The 14462-nt window shown below is 46.9% G+C and overlaps 1 protein-coding gene across 1 annotated transcript; it reads left to right on the top strand.

Annotated features, from left to right (window-relative positions):
* Window positions 1–10760: 10760 nt before the first annotated feature.
* On the top strand, window positions 10761–12308 carry LOC134934368 (E3 ubiquitin/ISG15 ligase TRIM25-like). Its single transcript, XM_063929819.1, has one exon. It carries the CDS (start codon window positions 10761–10763, stop codon window positions 12306–12308), a length of 1548 nt encoding a protein of 515 aa, XP_063785889.1.
* Window positions 12309–14462: the final 2154 nt, after the last annotated feature.

The raw sequence follows: 14462 nt of genomic DNA, 5'->3' as shown, positions 1-14462 counted from the left end.
AACAGTTAACGGCATAAGTTGCCCGATAGGCAAGGAACGGGGAACCTTATGCTGTGCACAAACCTGACATGAATAAACAAATTACTTAACGACTTTAGAAAGACTAGGCCACCATACTGAGCGAGAGACTAACTCCAATGTCTTAGTGATTCCCGGATGCCCTGAAACTTTGTTGTCATGAAATTCAGTTAAAACAGTGGCTCTGAAAAATTCAGGGACGTAAAGACGACCAGCAGGAGTAAATCTAGGAGCTTGGTGTTGAAGCTGGTTTAACTGGGTAAATAAATCCTGTGTGAGGCCTGCCCGGATGACCGAAGATGGAAGTATGGGGGTAACAACAGGATTGCTATTGTGAACCGGAAGAAAGCTACGTGACAGGGCATCAGCTTTAGTATTCTTGGAACCAGGCCTGAAAGTGATTATAAATTTGAAACGAGTAAAAAATAATGCCCAACGTGCCTGCCGGACATTAAGCCGTTTAGCTGATTCAATGTATTGCACGTTCTTATGGTCAGTCAAAACCGAAATAGTATGTTTTGCTCCCTCCAGCCAATGCCTCCACTCCTCGAAAGCCCACTTTACCGCCAGTAACTCCCGATTACCAACGTCATAGTTGGATTCAGCGGAGGAGAATTTCCTGGACATAAAGGCACAAGGATGTAACTCCAGAGACTCCGGATCCTTTTGAGAAAGGACAGCCCCCACTCCAACCTCTGAGGCATCAACCTCCACAACAAAGGGCAACTCCGGATTAGGATGTCTGAGGACTGGAGCCGAGACAAAGGCTTGTTTCAAGGCCCGGAAGGACAACTCAGCTTCATGCGACCAGTTGGTAGGATCCGCTCCTTTCTTTGTCAGAGCTACTATAGGAGGAACCAGGTCAGAAAAAGAATGAATGAACCTCCTATAATAATTCGCAAACCCTAAAAAGCGCTGAATTGCTTTTAAATTGATGGGTTGCGCCTAATTAAGGATGGCCTGGAGCTTCTTTGGTTCCATGGAAAATCCCTGAGGGGAAATTATGTACCCTAAAAAAGATACTTCCGTGACGTGAAAATCACACTTCTCCAGCTTGGCATATAAATGATTCTCACGTAACTTTTGAAGAACCAGACGAACCTGGGTAACATGTTGTTCCATCGATTCAGAATAAATCAAGATGTCGTCTAAATAAACGACCACGAATTTCCCTAGGAAGTCACGGAGCACATCGTTAATGAGGTCTTGAAAAACTGCTGGAGCATTAGACAGGCCGAACGGCATCACCAGGTATTCGTAGTGACCCGACTGAGTGCTGAAAGCCGTCTTCCACTCATCTCCAGATTTAATTCGGATGAGGTTGTAAGCTCCTCTAAGGTCAATTTTAGAAAAAATCACAGCAGAACGTAACTGATCAAAAAGTACAGAAATTAACGGCAAAGGATAGGTGTTTTTTACTGAGATCTTATTCAGGGCTCTAAAATCAATGCATGGTCTAAGCGAGCCATCCTTTTTCTCCACAAAGAAAAAACCTGCACTTAAAGGAGATTTTGATGGTCTAATAAATCCTTTCTCTAAGCTCTCCTGAACATAATCATTCATGGCCGATGTTTCTGGCCCGGACAATGCATATAATCTCCCCTTTGGCAATGCGGCACCTGGAACTAGCTCAATAGCACAATCATAAGGCCGATGGGGAGGCAGAATGTCCGCATTGCCTTTGGAGAATACATCGGCAAACCCCTGGTATTCCACAGGAATGAGCTCTGGAATGATAGCTGCTACTCTGACTGGATACAAAATACATTCCTTAGCACAAAATGTACCCCATTGGGAAATCTCCCCGGACCGCCAATCAATGGTGGGATTATGAAAGGCCAGCCAAGGGTGACCCAGAACAACTGGAACTGCTGGGCAATGTGTTAGGTAGAATTCAATATTTTCGGAATGTAAGGCTCCTACTGTAAGTACTACGGGAGGTGTACGGTGAGTAATAACCCCATTGGAAAGCGGACTCCCATCTAAGCCGTGCATGGTGATACACCTATCCAATGGTAACTGTGGAATGCCTAAGGCCTTTGCCCAAGTTAAATCCATAAAGTTTCCTGCAGCTCCACTGTCAACAAAGACACCAAAGAACTGAGGCTGCCAAAGGAAACCTTAACTGGAACTAAAAGAGAGTTATTCGAGGAGATAAGCAGCAGACCTAGGTGAACCCCCTCACAATTCACCTGGTCAAGGCGTTTCCCGACTTGTTCGGACAATTACGAGCAAAATGTCCCTTACCACCACAGTACAAACAAAGACCGGAATTTTGCCTTCTGGTTTTTTCCTCAGGAGACAGCCGGGAGAGACCCATCTGCATGGGCTCTTCAACATCCTCAGGAATGGAATAAACACAAGGACTAGACCTTACAGTTGTTCCTCTTTCAGCCCTCCGCTCTCTGAGACGACGATCAATCTTAATAGAAAGCTCCATGAGTTTATCGAGAGTCTCAGGAGCGGGGTACTGGAGTAGACTGTCTTTAATAAACTCTGATAAACCGAGGCGAAACTGACTGCGCAGGGCTGGGTCATTCCAGCCACAGTCGTTCGACCAACGGCGAAACTCGGTACAATAAACCTCTGCAGGATTTCTACCTTGTTTGAGAGCGCGCAGCTGACTTTCAGCGGACGCCTCTTTATCTGGGTCATCATACAAGAGCCCTAAAGACTTAAAGAAAGCGTCTACTGACAACAACGCAGGATCCTCTGCTCTTAAACCAAATGCCCAGGTCTGAGGATCCCCCTGGAGTTAAGAAATAATAATCCCAACCCGCTGAGATTCAGTACCAGAGGAAGTAGGTCTTAAACGAAAATAAAGTTTACAGGACTCTTTAAAATTAAAAAATTATTTTCTATCACCAGAAAAACGGTCGGGCAAATGCATCTTTGGTTCAGGGACTACCTTTGGGGAGGCTCGCAAAAGATCTTCCTGCGACCTCACCCGAAGAGAAAGATCCTGAACCATCTGAGTAAGTTCTTGAATCTGATTGACTAAGAGCTGGCCAGGATTTGGCCCTAAACCTGTCGGATTCATGAGGCCAAAGAACTTTAACAAAAACTGAATGAGAAAAAATTAAACCCTGTTTAATTTTAGTTTTTGGTATGGCCGGTAATAATGTTATGATTCCAGCACTCTGGTCTGAGGAGATCTTATTGCGAGGACCGGAGCACTGGAACGTAATGCTGGGGAAGGGAGCGGGAATGGAAAATAGCCCCTGGCGCCCTAACTCCGTTGTCTCGCCCGTGCTGTCAGAAATCCCCTGCGAGACTATGGTTGCTTGAGCCCATGGCAGCCGCGTTTGAAGGGCGGATTATGTCTGCCCAACTCCGATGCCCCCTCAGGTCTTAATGGGAGACAAAGGGAAATCCGAGACAGGGTGATAACAAGGGGCCCTCTGACTAAACAACCAGGCCAGGGGCTACAAGAAACTAAAAACTAGAATATGTGCGGAAAAACCGCCAGGGAAAGGACAACCAAAATATCCACTTGTCCACTCTCCTACCCGGCACCGCCGAGTTCCGGAGAGGACATGTGGAAGCGGAACCCTCCGCAAATGCTCCGAAACAGAATATAAAGATAAAGCAGCTGAGCCGCAACACACGGCAGAGCCGCAACTCACGAACACCACTCGATATTCTCTGGTGATCGTTGAGGACAACAGGGGACCAAACGACTTCTTGGGATGAGATGACAACTCCAAGATACAGAACTTCTGAGGACAGGAATGACCGGATACAGCAGGACAGGAACAGACGTTCAGCAAACCAAAGCAGCATGCAGGAAGCTATTACCGGCGTCTGTGAGCAGCACTGTGCAGGTATTTAGCAGGGAGTCCTCCAATCAGATGCTTGGAGCCTGATTAACAAGATGCCGTGCAGCTGGCTTGCTGCACGAGCAGAAGACAAATGTGTGAATGTTTTAACTGATTAGATTGACCCTGCAACGAGGAGCGCAGTCCGCCCGTGGCGTCCCTGTTGCTAGGGTCCAGGCGGCTCAGTGTTACTAGGGAGCCGGCGGCTAAGCGCGCACGGCGTCCCAGCGTTGCTAGGGACCCGGCGGCTCGCACGCCTGGCGTCACTAGTTGCTAGGCGCCGGGCCGCAAGGACGTCGCAGACCACGGCGCCTAACAGACGCACTGCCTTACCACACCTGTGTGGTGTTGATGAATCCCCACTAGCCACTTGCTAGGCCTCTACCGGTAGCTGGCGGAAGGCGGAACTTGGAGACGTTAGGTGCTTCCCTGGACAGCTGGAGAACGGGGCTATGGTTGGCATAACCCTGTAGGTCACAAGATGAAGCAATCTTCTTGAGGCAATGATGTTTATTTGCTCAAATATAACCTTTAAAAAGGCTCCTCCCTATTGCTAGGGGCAACAGCATACAATCAGATGTTTCAGCAGAATAAAGATGGTACAATACAATACAATACAACTCTGGAGGCACGCAGGTCTCCTTTTTATGTCAGTTTTCCACACAGTACCACAGGGGGGTAAGCCCTCCCTATCTTCTCCAACCAATCAGGTTATTTTACAAAATACCAATAAATAAATGACATTTCAAAAGGGGATAAGTGCAATAAAACAATATCCTTCTTCCTGTCACCCAGACAACGTTTGGTATCAGATTAACATTCACTATTGATAAATTTATCACATAGCTTCAAAATAGAAATGTTTCTGTCTCATTCACATCTCCAGGCAAACCCAGTGTTTGAGATTACAACAGGAAAGGCTACAATACAAACAAACAGTCTTCCTTCCTGCATCTGCCATTCCGGGTTCGTATATCAATTAAATCAGGTACATGAAACAGGTTCCAAGCCCATAGACCCCGTGATTAGCATCTTTACACATCAAAAGGTTTTGTCATTCACACCTCTCTGCTAGGACAGGGCCATTAGCATGCCACTTCCTACTCACAGGAGATGATTATTCAGACATCTATAGTAAGTGCATTTTAAAACCAACACAGCTTACACATTCCTTCTAAGTGCTGGCATTTGCATTAAATATAACATTGGTGAAAACACAGTAGTAAATATATTTTTAAATACCCAGTGCCTAGCACCCACACTACATTTAAAGATGGCGTTTAGCACCAGTGCACAGTTTAAAAGTGGCGCCAAGCGCCCATTGTCCTTGAATATTACGCCGGTCACTGAGGGTTAACCCCTTCAGTGCCGCGCCGCCATTGTCCACGTGGGCTGGGGTCTCTCCGGCCACAGAGACAGACAGACAGAGAGCGGGAACAGAGAGAGACAGAGAGCGGGGACAGAGAGAGAGACAGAGAGTGGGGACAGAGAGAGAGAGAGACAGAGCAGGGACAGAGAGCGGGGACAGAGAGACAGAGCGGGGACAGAGAGAGAGACAGAGAGAGAGAGAGACAGAGAGCGGGGACAGAGAGAGACAGAGAGCGGGGACAGAGAGAGAGAGACAGAGAGCGGGGACAGAGAGAGAGAGAGAGACAGAGAGAGAGAGAGCGGGGACAGAGAGAGTGAGACAGAGAGCGGGGACAGAGAGATAGAGACAGAGAGAGAGAGAGACAGAGAGCGAGAGACAGAGAGAGAGAGCGGGGACAGAGAGAGAGAGACAGAGAGCGGGGACAGAGAGAAACAGAGAGCGGAGACAGAGAGAGACAGAGAGCAGGGACAGAGTGAGACAGAGAGCGGGGACAGAGTGAGACAGAGAGCATGGACAGAAAGAGAAAGACAGCGGGGGCAGAGAGAGAGAGACAGCAGGAAGAGAGAGAGAGAGACAGCAGGGACTCAGAGAGAGACAGCAGAGACACAAAGAGAGACACAGCAGGGACACAGAGAGAGAGACAGCGGGGACACAGAGAGAGAGACAGTGGGGATAGAGAGAGACAGCAGGGACGCAGAGAGAGAGAGACAGTGGGGACAGAGAGACAGCGGGGACAGAGAGAGAGAGACAGCGGGGACAGAGAGAGAGAGAGACAGCGGGGACAGAGAGAAAGAGACAGCAGGGACAGAGAGAAATACAGCAGGGGCAGAGAGAAAGACAGCAGGGACAGAGAGAAAGACAGCAGGGACAGAGAGAAAGACAGCAGGGACAGAGAGAGACACAGCGGGGACAGAGAGAGACACAGCGGGGACAGAGATAGAGACAGCGGGGACAGAGATAGAGACAGCGGGGACAGAGATAGAGAGAGAAAGACAGCAAGAAGAGAGAGAGTTAGCAGGGACGCAGAGAGAGAGAGAGAGAGAGAGAGACAGTGGGGACAGAGAGAGACAGCAGGGATAGAGAGAAAGAGACATCAGGGACAGAGAGAAAGAGACAGCAGGGACAGAGAGATAGAGACAGCGGGGACAGAGAGAGAGAGAGAGACAGCGGGGACAGAGAGAGAGAGAGAGAGACAGCAGGGACAGCGAGAGAAAGAGAAAGGAGGGACAGAGAGGGAGACAGAAGGAACAGAGAGAGAGAGAGACAGTAGGGTCAGAGAGACAGCATGTACAGTAACATTACCGAATTTAGGGTTCCGCTGCTTGCTCAAGTCTCCCAGACAGTGCAGGCGTGCATGGTGGGCAAAAAGAGAAAGACAAAACTGCTAAATAGCGCCTCAAATAATGAATATAATATAAATGATTGTACAATTGTTCTGTCACCTGCGCTGCCGTAAAACACTGTGCGTGTGTTTAAAGTGAATAAATAAAAAAAAAAAGGAAACGGCTGCGCAAAAAGTGGAAGAGCAACTGACAATGACTAATGGGGAATAATTATTAATGAGAGCTGACGTAGAAAAAGAAATTTATTCTGTTAATAACATTAATTAAGACATTTGGAGTCTAAATATAAAATACAATAAAAACATAGGAACAAAATGTAAATGTGTCAACACCTTGATAATAAGATGTATGAGCTGCAAATTCTCAATCTGCTTGTTGAGAATGGGAACCACAGAGTCCAGAATTGATGTAATTGGAGTGTCTACAGTTCCAGATAAACAGCCGATCAGTGTGTGGCTGATAATGAGTGTCTTGAGAGATTTTCACAGACAGGTGGGGGACTGAATAAATATGAATTGGATTACCTTCTCCTAGGGCTGGTCCGTACCGAGCGTCCTCGGTATTGCGGTCCTGCAATGCCCAGTGTCCGTCTGCGCGGCAGGGAGATGACTGTGTGGTAACCAGGCAACCAGCGGTAAATGGTGTAGTTTCAGCCGCGTTCTGAGAGAGGATGTCAGAGGCCGTGCACGGGGCCGGTGTGTGGGGCTGGAACGCCGGATGGCTCTACGAGCAATTCACTGCCTGATCCGTGGTGGTCTCCACAATATACTGAGAAGAGTAGCTGACGGCCGTATGATGAGCCGAGAAGTGCAGCCGGTGTGGGGCTGAGATGTCTGTGGTTCAGTGGGCAGTCTGAGCCAAGATGTGAGGCCGGTGTGGAACCGGGATGTCCGTGGCTCAGTGTGCAGCTTGCTACCTAATAGGTAGAATGATCAAGGTGTGCAAAGAGGCGGGGTCCTGACGCGTTTCGTCACAGATCATGTGACTTTGTCAAAGGTATATCCAGCCTCAGAAGTAATCAGTATTTAAAGCATCAGTGTAACAATCAACATGTGTCAATAATTAGATAATTAATCAATCCAATGCAAAAACAGGTAGACGTCAGCTCATGGGGATTTCACTCTCTGATGGTACAGATAATTATAAGCCCTAAATTCAATAGACCTAATGTAAAGGATAAATATAAACTAAATATAAAGAGATAAGGAATAATAAATAATGAATACACATAATTAAGGAAATAAATAAATCACAGATAGAGAGGACATGCCTGTCTGAGTGTACATAAATAACCATCAATAAAAAATTATGCAACAAACATAGATAAACATAATAATGGTGGGCGCTGCAGAGGAGGAGCGGGAGTCGGGATCCCCGGCAGCATACTTCTGGAGCCAACAATGAGGAGACGAAAGGAAAGAGCCGTGTGCTGGGAGGTGTGACCTGTCAGCTGCTGCTGCTGCACGTCCAATCAGCAAAGATCCCCGGCCTGCAGTCAGGGTTGATTCTATATCGGAGTGGGAGAAGGGACCTTCTGACGTACCTAGGGGAGGAGACCCGTCACCAGGGGGAGGAGCTACGGCCGAACAAGGTACCCAAAAAGTACCCTCGCGGGCTCGCTTCGCTCGCCACGCTTCGGGCACGGTGGCTCGCTTCACTCGCCACCTAATTACTAAAGGTAATAGTTGGTGGCGTGGATACTAGAGCAACTGTCCCGCTGGCGTAGCTCCTCCCCCTTGTGTTGTGGCTCCTCCCCCTGATGGAAAAGGTCCCTTAGGCCACTTGGATCTAGCCTCAACCCTGCAGTCAGCGCTGCCACGGACTCGCTCACACACACACACTTGGAGATATCACTCACAAGACCACTGCCTTCCCCCCTCCTCCAGCCGGGTCCTGCGGAGGCGGCAGCGCGAACTGGTGCTGATAATGTAGAACGGTGCAGAGCCTGCGTACATCCCGCCCACCAACTGTTGCTGGCTCCGGTGGCTACCTTCCCATCCCCGCCCTTACCTTCTCCTATTGGCCAAGCAAAGACACAGCGGCCGTGGCTTCCCAGTCCCCCACTCCCCGCCCACCCCCCTCCCCCCCTGTATGGCAGAGATCGGAGATGTGGCGGAGTAGTGGAGGCGAGCTCTTTATTCAGAATTCCGGTGCCAAGTCCAACGCGGACACTCCACAGGGCTCACTCCCCTGGCCGGCTGCGCCCCCTTCTGACTGTCCTGTCACGGCGCCCAGGGCAAGTGCCCTGCTCGCCCCACCCTAGATCCGCCCCTGCTCCCCCCCCCCTCTACAAAATGTCAAACGGGCTCTCAAGACCCACTGCTTCACCAAACCCAGCTGTCTCTCATCCTAAGCCCTCTGTTCCACGCCCACTTTCGACCCCATCTGTGTCACCCCTGTCTCTGTGCCCCTCCTGTTTAGAATGTAAGCTTTCACAAGCAGGGCCCTCTTCCCTCGTGTGCTTTTCCATCTCTGCCTTAACCTATCTTCTTTTCAATACTCCCTTCGACTGCACCAAATTCCCCAGTTTTCTGTTGCCCTGTTATTTATTTCAGTGTCATCTGCTGATGTAGCTTTGTTTATATACCAGGTACTTGTCCTATATTGTCTTAAACTGTAAGTGACTGTTTTCTTGTTTTGCTTATTTGTCTTTGTACTCTGTAAGTGGGCGCTGCGAATCCCTTGTGGCGCCGTATAACTAAAGGATACTAATAAAAAATAATAGTATTTATCTACATATCTATTATATCTTTATATATAATAGAAGGAAGGACAACCTGTGAACTAGCAACAGGGTCATAGGCACCCATTGCTCATTAATCCCACAGAAGAACTACTGTAGCAGAAATTGCTGACTTGGCATCCAAATTCCCCAGACCTCAATCTGATTGCACATATGTGGGATGTGCTGGAAAAACAAATCCAAGCCTTTGATAAAACGGTATCGGTATTTAGGTCGAACACACTTAGGCCCTCATTCTGAGTTGTTCGCTCGCTAGCTGCTTTTAGCAGCTGTGCACACGCTAAGCCGCCGCCTACTGGGAATGAATATTAGCTGTGCAGAATTGCGAACAAAAGATTCGCAGAATTACGAATAGAATAGCGATTAGAAATTTCTTTGCAGTTTCTGAGTAGCTCGAGACTTACTCTGCCACTGCGATCAATTCAGTCAGTTTCGTTCCTGGTTTGACGTCACACACACGCCCAGCGTTCGCCCAGCCACTCCCCCGTTTCTCCAGACACTCCCGTGTTTTTCCCTGACACGCCTGCGTTTTTTCACACACACCCATAAAACGGTCAGTTTCCGCCCAGAAACACCCACTTCCTGTCAATCACACTCCGATCACCAGAACGATGAAAAATCTTCGTTAAGCCGTGAGTAAAATACCAAACTCTTGTGCTAATTTACTTGGCGCAGACGCACTGCGAACATTGCGCATGCGCAGTTTGCAACTTATCGCACCGATGCGAAGAAAAAGAACGAGCGAACAACTCGGAATGAGGGCCTTAGGTCATCAGTCATTAGGTCAAACACTATTGGTCGACATGCATTAGGTCAACATGGTCACTAGGTCGACATGTACTAGGTGGACATGACAAAAGGTCAACGGGACAAAAGGTCGACATGAGTTTAAGAGTTTGCATTTTTTCATACTTTACAATCCACTTGGAGTATGATTGGGAACGGTAACCTTGCCCGAAGCATGGCGAGTGGAGGGACACGCTGCACTAATATGGGTTCCCGGTCACTGTACTAAGAAAACGACACCACATTTTTTTTTTTAAACTCATGTCGACTTTGCTCATGTCGATCTAATGCTTGTGTCAACCTATTTTGGGTGTCGACTTAGTCACTGTTGACTAATAGTGGTCAACCTAGACACTGTCGACCTAAGTGTGGTCGACCCTACGAACCACACCCGATAACATAGTATTGTTTTTTAATAGCAAACTATTGCAATTTTGATCATATAACTTTAATAATCACTGCAACATGTGGTAAATTAATAATGTTCAGTTTATGAAATCACCTTTACTGTTTCCAAAATGAGTACCTTTAATGTGTGATGTCCCTTTGTGTATTAGGTGTGTTTCTGTAGATATAATCTGTGTGATCATCTGGGTTTAGCCCTGGAATGTGACATTTATGTTTATGAACTGGTTTCCGTGTATCTGAGACTTTCGGTTTTATTTCTCTCTTCTCCTGCCAGGATGGCGTCTGCTGATCTGAGACAGGAGCTGGACTGTTTCATCTGCCAGAACATTGCTCCTGTAACCCTGATATGTGGTCACAACTTCTGCCCGGACTGTCTGTTTCATACATTGAATACAAAGGAGGAGTCTGGACTTTATGCTTGTCCTGTTTGCAGGGCAGAGTGCCCAGAGCGCCCTGCACTGCAGAGGAATGTAACTACGTGTAACGTAGTGGGGAGTGTCCTGTATACTCAGTCAGATCAGAAGGAGACTGGGATCTTCTGCACTTACTGCATTCATTCTCATGTACTAGCTGCTAAAACTTGTCTGCATTGTGAGGCTTCCCTGTGTGATAACCACCTGAGGGTACACAGCCAATCACCAGAACATGTCTTATGTGAACCCACCACTTCCCCGGGAAACAGAAAATGCTCCATCCATAAGAAGATCCTGGAGTACTACTGCACTGAGGATTCAGCCTGTATCTGTGTGTCCTGCTGTTTGGCCGGAGAGCATCAGGGACACCGGGTGGAGATGATGGATGAGGCCTTAAAGAAAAAGAAGGAAAAACTGAGGGATGTTCTACAGAATCTGACCACAAAGAGAGACAAGATTGAGAAAAGTCTTCAGGAGCGCAGGAGACGAGATCAGAAAAAAGCATCTGATATAACAGAGAGAGTCGCTGCCCTGTTTGCCGACATCAGGAAAGAGCTGGAAGACCTAGAGAAGAGAGTGTCCAGTGAGATCTCCAGGAAGAAAGAGTGTATTTCACCCTCAATCACTGCTCTGGAAATAAAGAAGGACGAGTTGTCCAGGAAGATACATCACATGGAGGAGCTATGTAACCTATCTGATCCAGTGACTGTCTTACAGGAACCAGACACAGGTGACTTGTGTGATACTGAGGACAGAGAGAGACATTACTCAGAGGACCCTGATGTAGGAGATCTGGATCTGGGTCTCATCTCACAGACAATATACAGAAGACTGTCTGATATAATAAAAGGGATCTGTGTGCAGGAACCTAAAGACATATTACTGGATGCAAACACAGCTGGTAATAAGTTACGTATATCACGGGACATGAAAATTGTATCTGAGACATTTAAAGTTGAAAATTGTCCAGAAACACCAGAAAGATTTCAGTATAATCAGGTATTAAGTACTGGGACTTTTTCCTCAGGGCGACATTACTGGGAAGCGGATGTTAGTAAATCAAGGAACTGGAGGGTGGGGATGTGTTACCCCAGTATAGAGAGGACAGGAAATGAGTCCCTGATTGGAGAGAATAACAAGTCCTGGGGTTTGGATAGGACCCGTAATCAGTATTCAGTGAGACATGACAACAGAGAGATCCAGTTACCTGACAAGATTCCCTGTACTAGAGTCAGGATATGTCTGGATTATGAGGCTGGAGAGCTGTCCTTTTATTCTTTGTGTGATCCGATTACACTCTTACACACTTTTACTACCACATTCACTGAGCCCCTTCATGCTGCATTAGGTGTATGGAAAGGTCATATAAAGATTTGTGGGGGAGTCAGGACCTGGGAGAAACAAAACTAAGAAAGACATTCAGTGACTGGTGACAACACAGGGAGGGGAATCATTTAACAAATAAAAAGAAGCAGTGGGAGGAGATAAATCTGGCCTCCTTCCATTTACACCAATCATTGAGTGCCTCCAGTTTGTAGGAGTATGTTGCCATGTTGTTGTGTTTAGAAAATGTAAATGTTTATATATATATAAGACCAGGTTTTTTTCAAAATTTGGTCCTCAAGGAGCACTAACAGTCCAGGTTTTAAGCATATCCATGCTTGGCCACAGGTAAATTAATTAGTACCTCAGTCAATATAATCTAAACATATGTTCTGAACCATGGATATACTTAAAACCTGGACTGTTAGTGCTCCTTGAGGGTCATGTTTGGGAACCACTGTACTAGACAATATTACGTTTCCTATAGATCACTCCAGGCCTTTGTATAATTCAATTTGTCATTGTTACAAACTGGAATTCACTGTATTACTAGATGGCTCTTTGAACTGTATGACTGCTGTAATACATTTTCCTGTCTGTCTGTCTGTCTGTCTCTCTCTCAGGATAGATAGATAGATAGATTAGATAGATAGATAGATAGATAGATAGATAGATAGATAGATAGATAGATAGATAGATATCCCCTTACTATGAGGGATCCAATAGGCACCAGTTCTGGAAAGTTTAACTTTCTGGAGCTTTGTATATATGGGGAATGCGGTCAGAACTCAGAAAAAGGCAGCTTTTGGAGTATTGACCGCATTGTAGCCTTAGTACATTAGATAGATAGATAGATAGATAGATAGATAGATAGATAGATAGATAGACAGACAGACAGACAGACAGACAGACAGACAGACAGACAGACAGATAGATAGATAGATAGATAGACAGACAGACAGACAGACAGACAGACAGACAGACAGACAGACAGACAGATAGATAGATAGATAGATAGATAGATAGATAGATGGTGTTAGCCTATAGTAGCCTATTCCATTTTGGTAGCGTCTAGTTTCCCTTTGTGGAGAGGACCTTTCCCATAAAGCCCCTGGGTCCATGTCACAAACTATTTGGAATAGTAACCTGTGGCGAGCAGAGCGGAGCGAGACACCGAGTCTGCGAGGGTCCAATGGTGCATAGAAAAAAATAAATAAACCTCAAACGAATGGAGGAAACATTTAGGTGCTGTAAGGGCGGAAGTTCTCTCCTGCCCTCTCGTTATGTCACTTCCAGGTCCTGATCACAAAGGGAGCATAGACACAACCATTCCATTTCCCTCTCTGTCTGCCCCTGATGATGTATGCACATTACATGTGTTGAGCGGGAATCTGTTAGCAGAACAATAGTGTAAGCTATCACTTTACTTCCAACTCATAGCCGGGACAGGGTTTTATATTATTCAACTGAACTCTCAGCACTTGAAGGGAAGTGGGGGTTCATTCAGGGCTCTTCTGCACCTTGCGGTTACAGATATTGCTAACTTACACATTAGGTGATTTCACTGAAAGATATGAACGATCGTTCAGTGTGTAGGCACCAACGATGAACGATGTGCGGCTCCGCGCTCGTTCGTTGTACTTACATGCAGGCCAATATGGACAATCTTGTCCATATTAGCATGCATTGCTATGAGGCCAGGTGACGGGGGGAGTGAAGAAACTTCACTCCCCCATCACTTCCCCCCGCCGCCGGATTGCCCGTCGACCGCATTGACCGTCGGGCACCTCTGCGGCATATCGCCTAATGTGTAGGGCCCATTAGTGTAACATGTAACACACTGAGAGGGAGATGTATCAAACTTAGAGAGGACAAGTGGGGAAGTTGCACATAGCAACCAAACAGATTATAGCATCCTAAGGACGCTTCGGATGGCTCTCCAGCGGCTGCTATTACACGCACCTCGCAAACCACAAACAGGTGTCATGCAGCAGCCTGGGTGCTGACTCTAGGCCCTGCCCACTAGGAGGCGGCACTGCTCACCCACCCCTAGTTTCAGCCAAGCCTCTTTCTCCTGCCAGTACAGAGCAGGTCTGGAGATATTTGTTATCTCTGCCCCCATCGTTAACTGTAATGGTGATAGGTGACGGGAACTCTAACGCTTCATTGTAAACTCTTTTTCTAATGTAACATGAATAGAATTTCAGAAAGTGGAGAATACTGAGATTGTACCATTTGTAA

This window comes from Pseudophryne corroboree, chromosome 6, assembly GCF_028390025.1.
Source record: "Pseudophryne corroboree isolate aPseCor3 chromosome 6, aPseCor3.hap2, whole genome shotgun sequence".
NCBI lineage: Eukaryota > Metazoa > Chordata > Amphibia > Anura > Myobatrachidae > Pseudophryne > Pseudophryne corroboree.
Note: the sequence above shows the minus strand (reverse complement) of the source record. Positions and strands in the feature narration are given on the sequence as shown.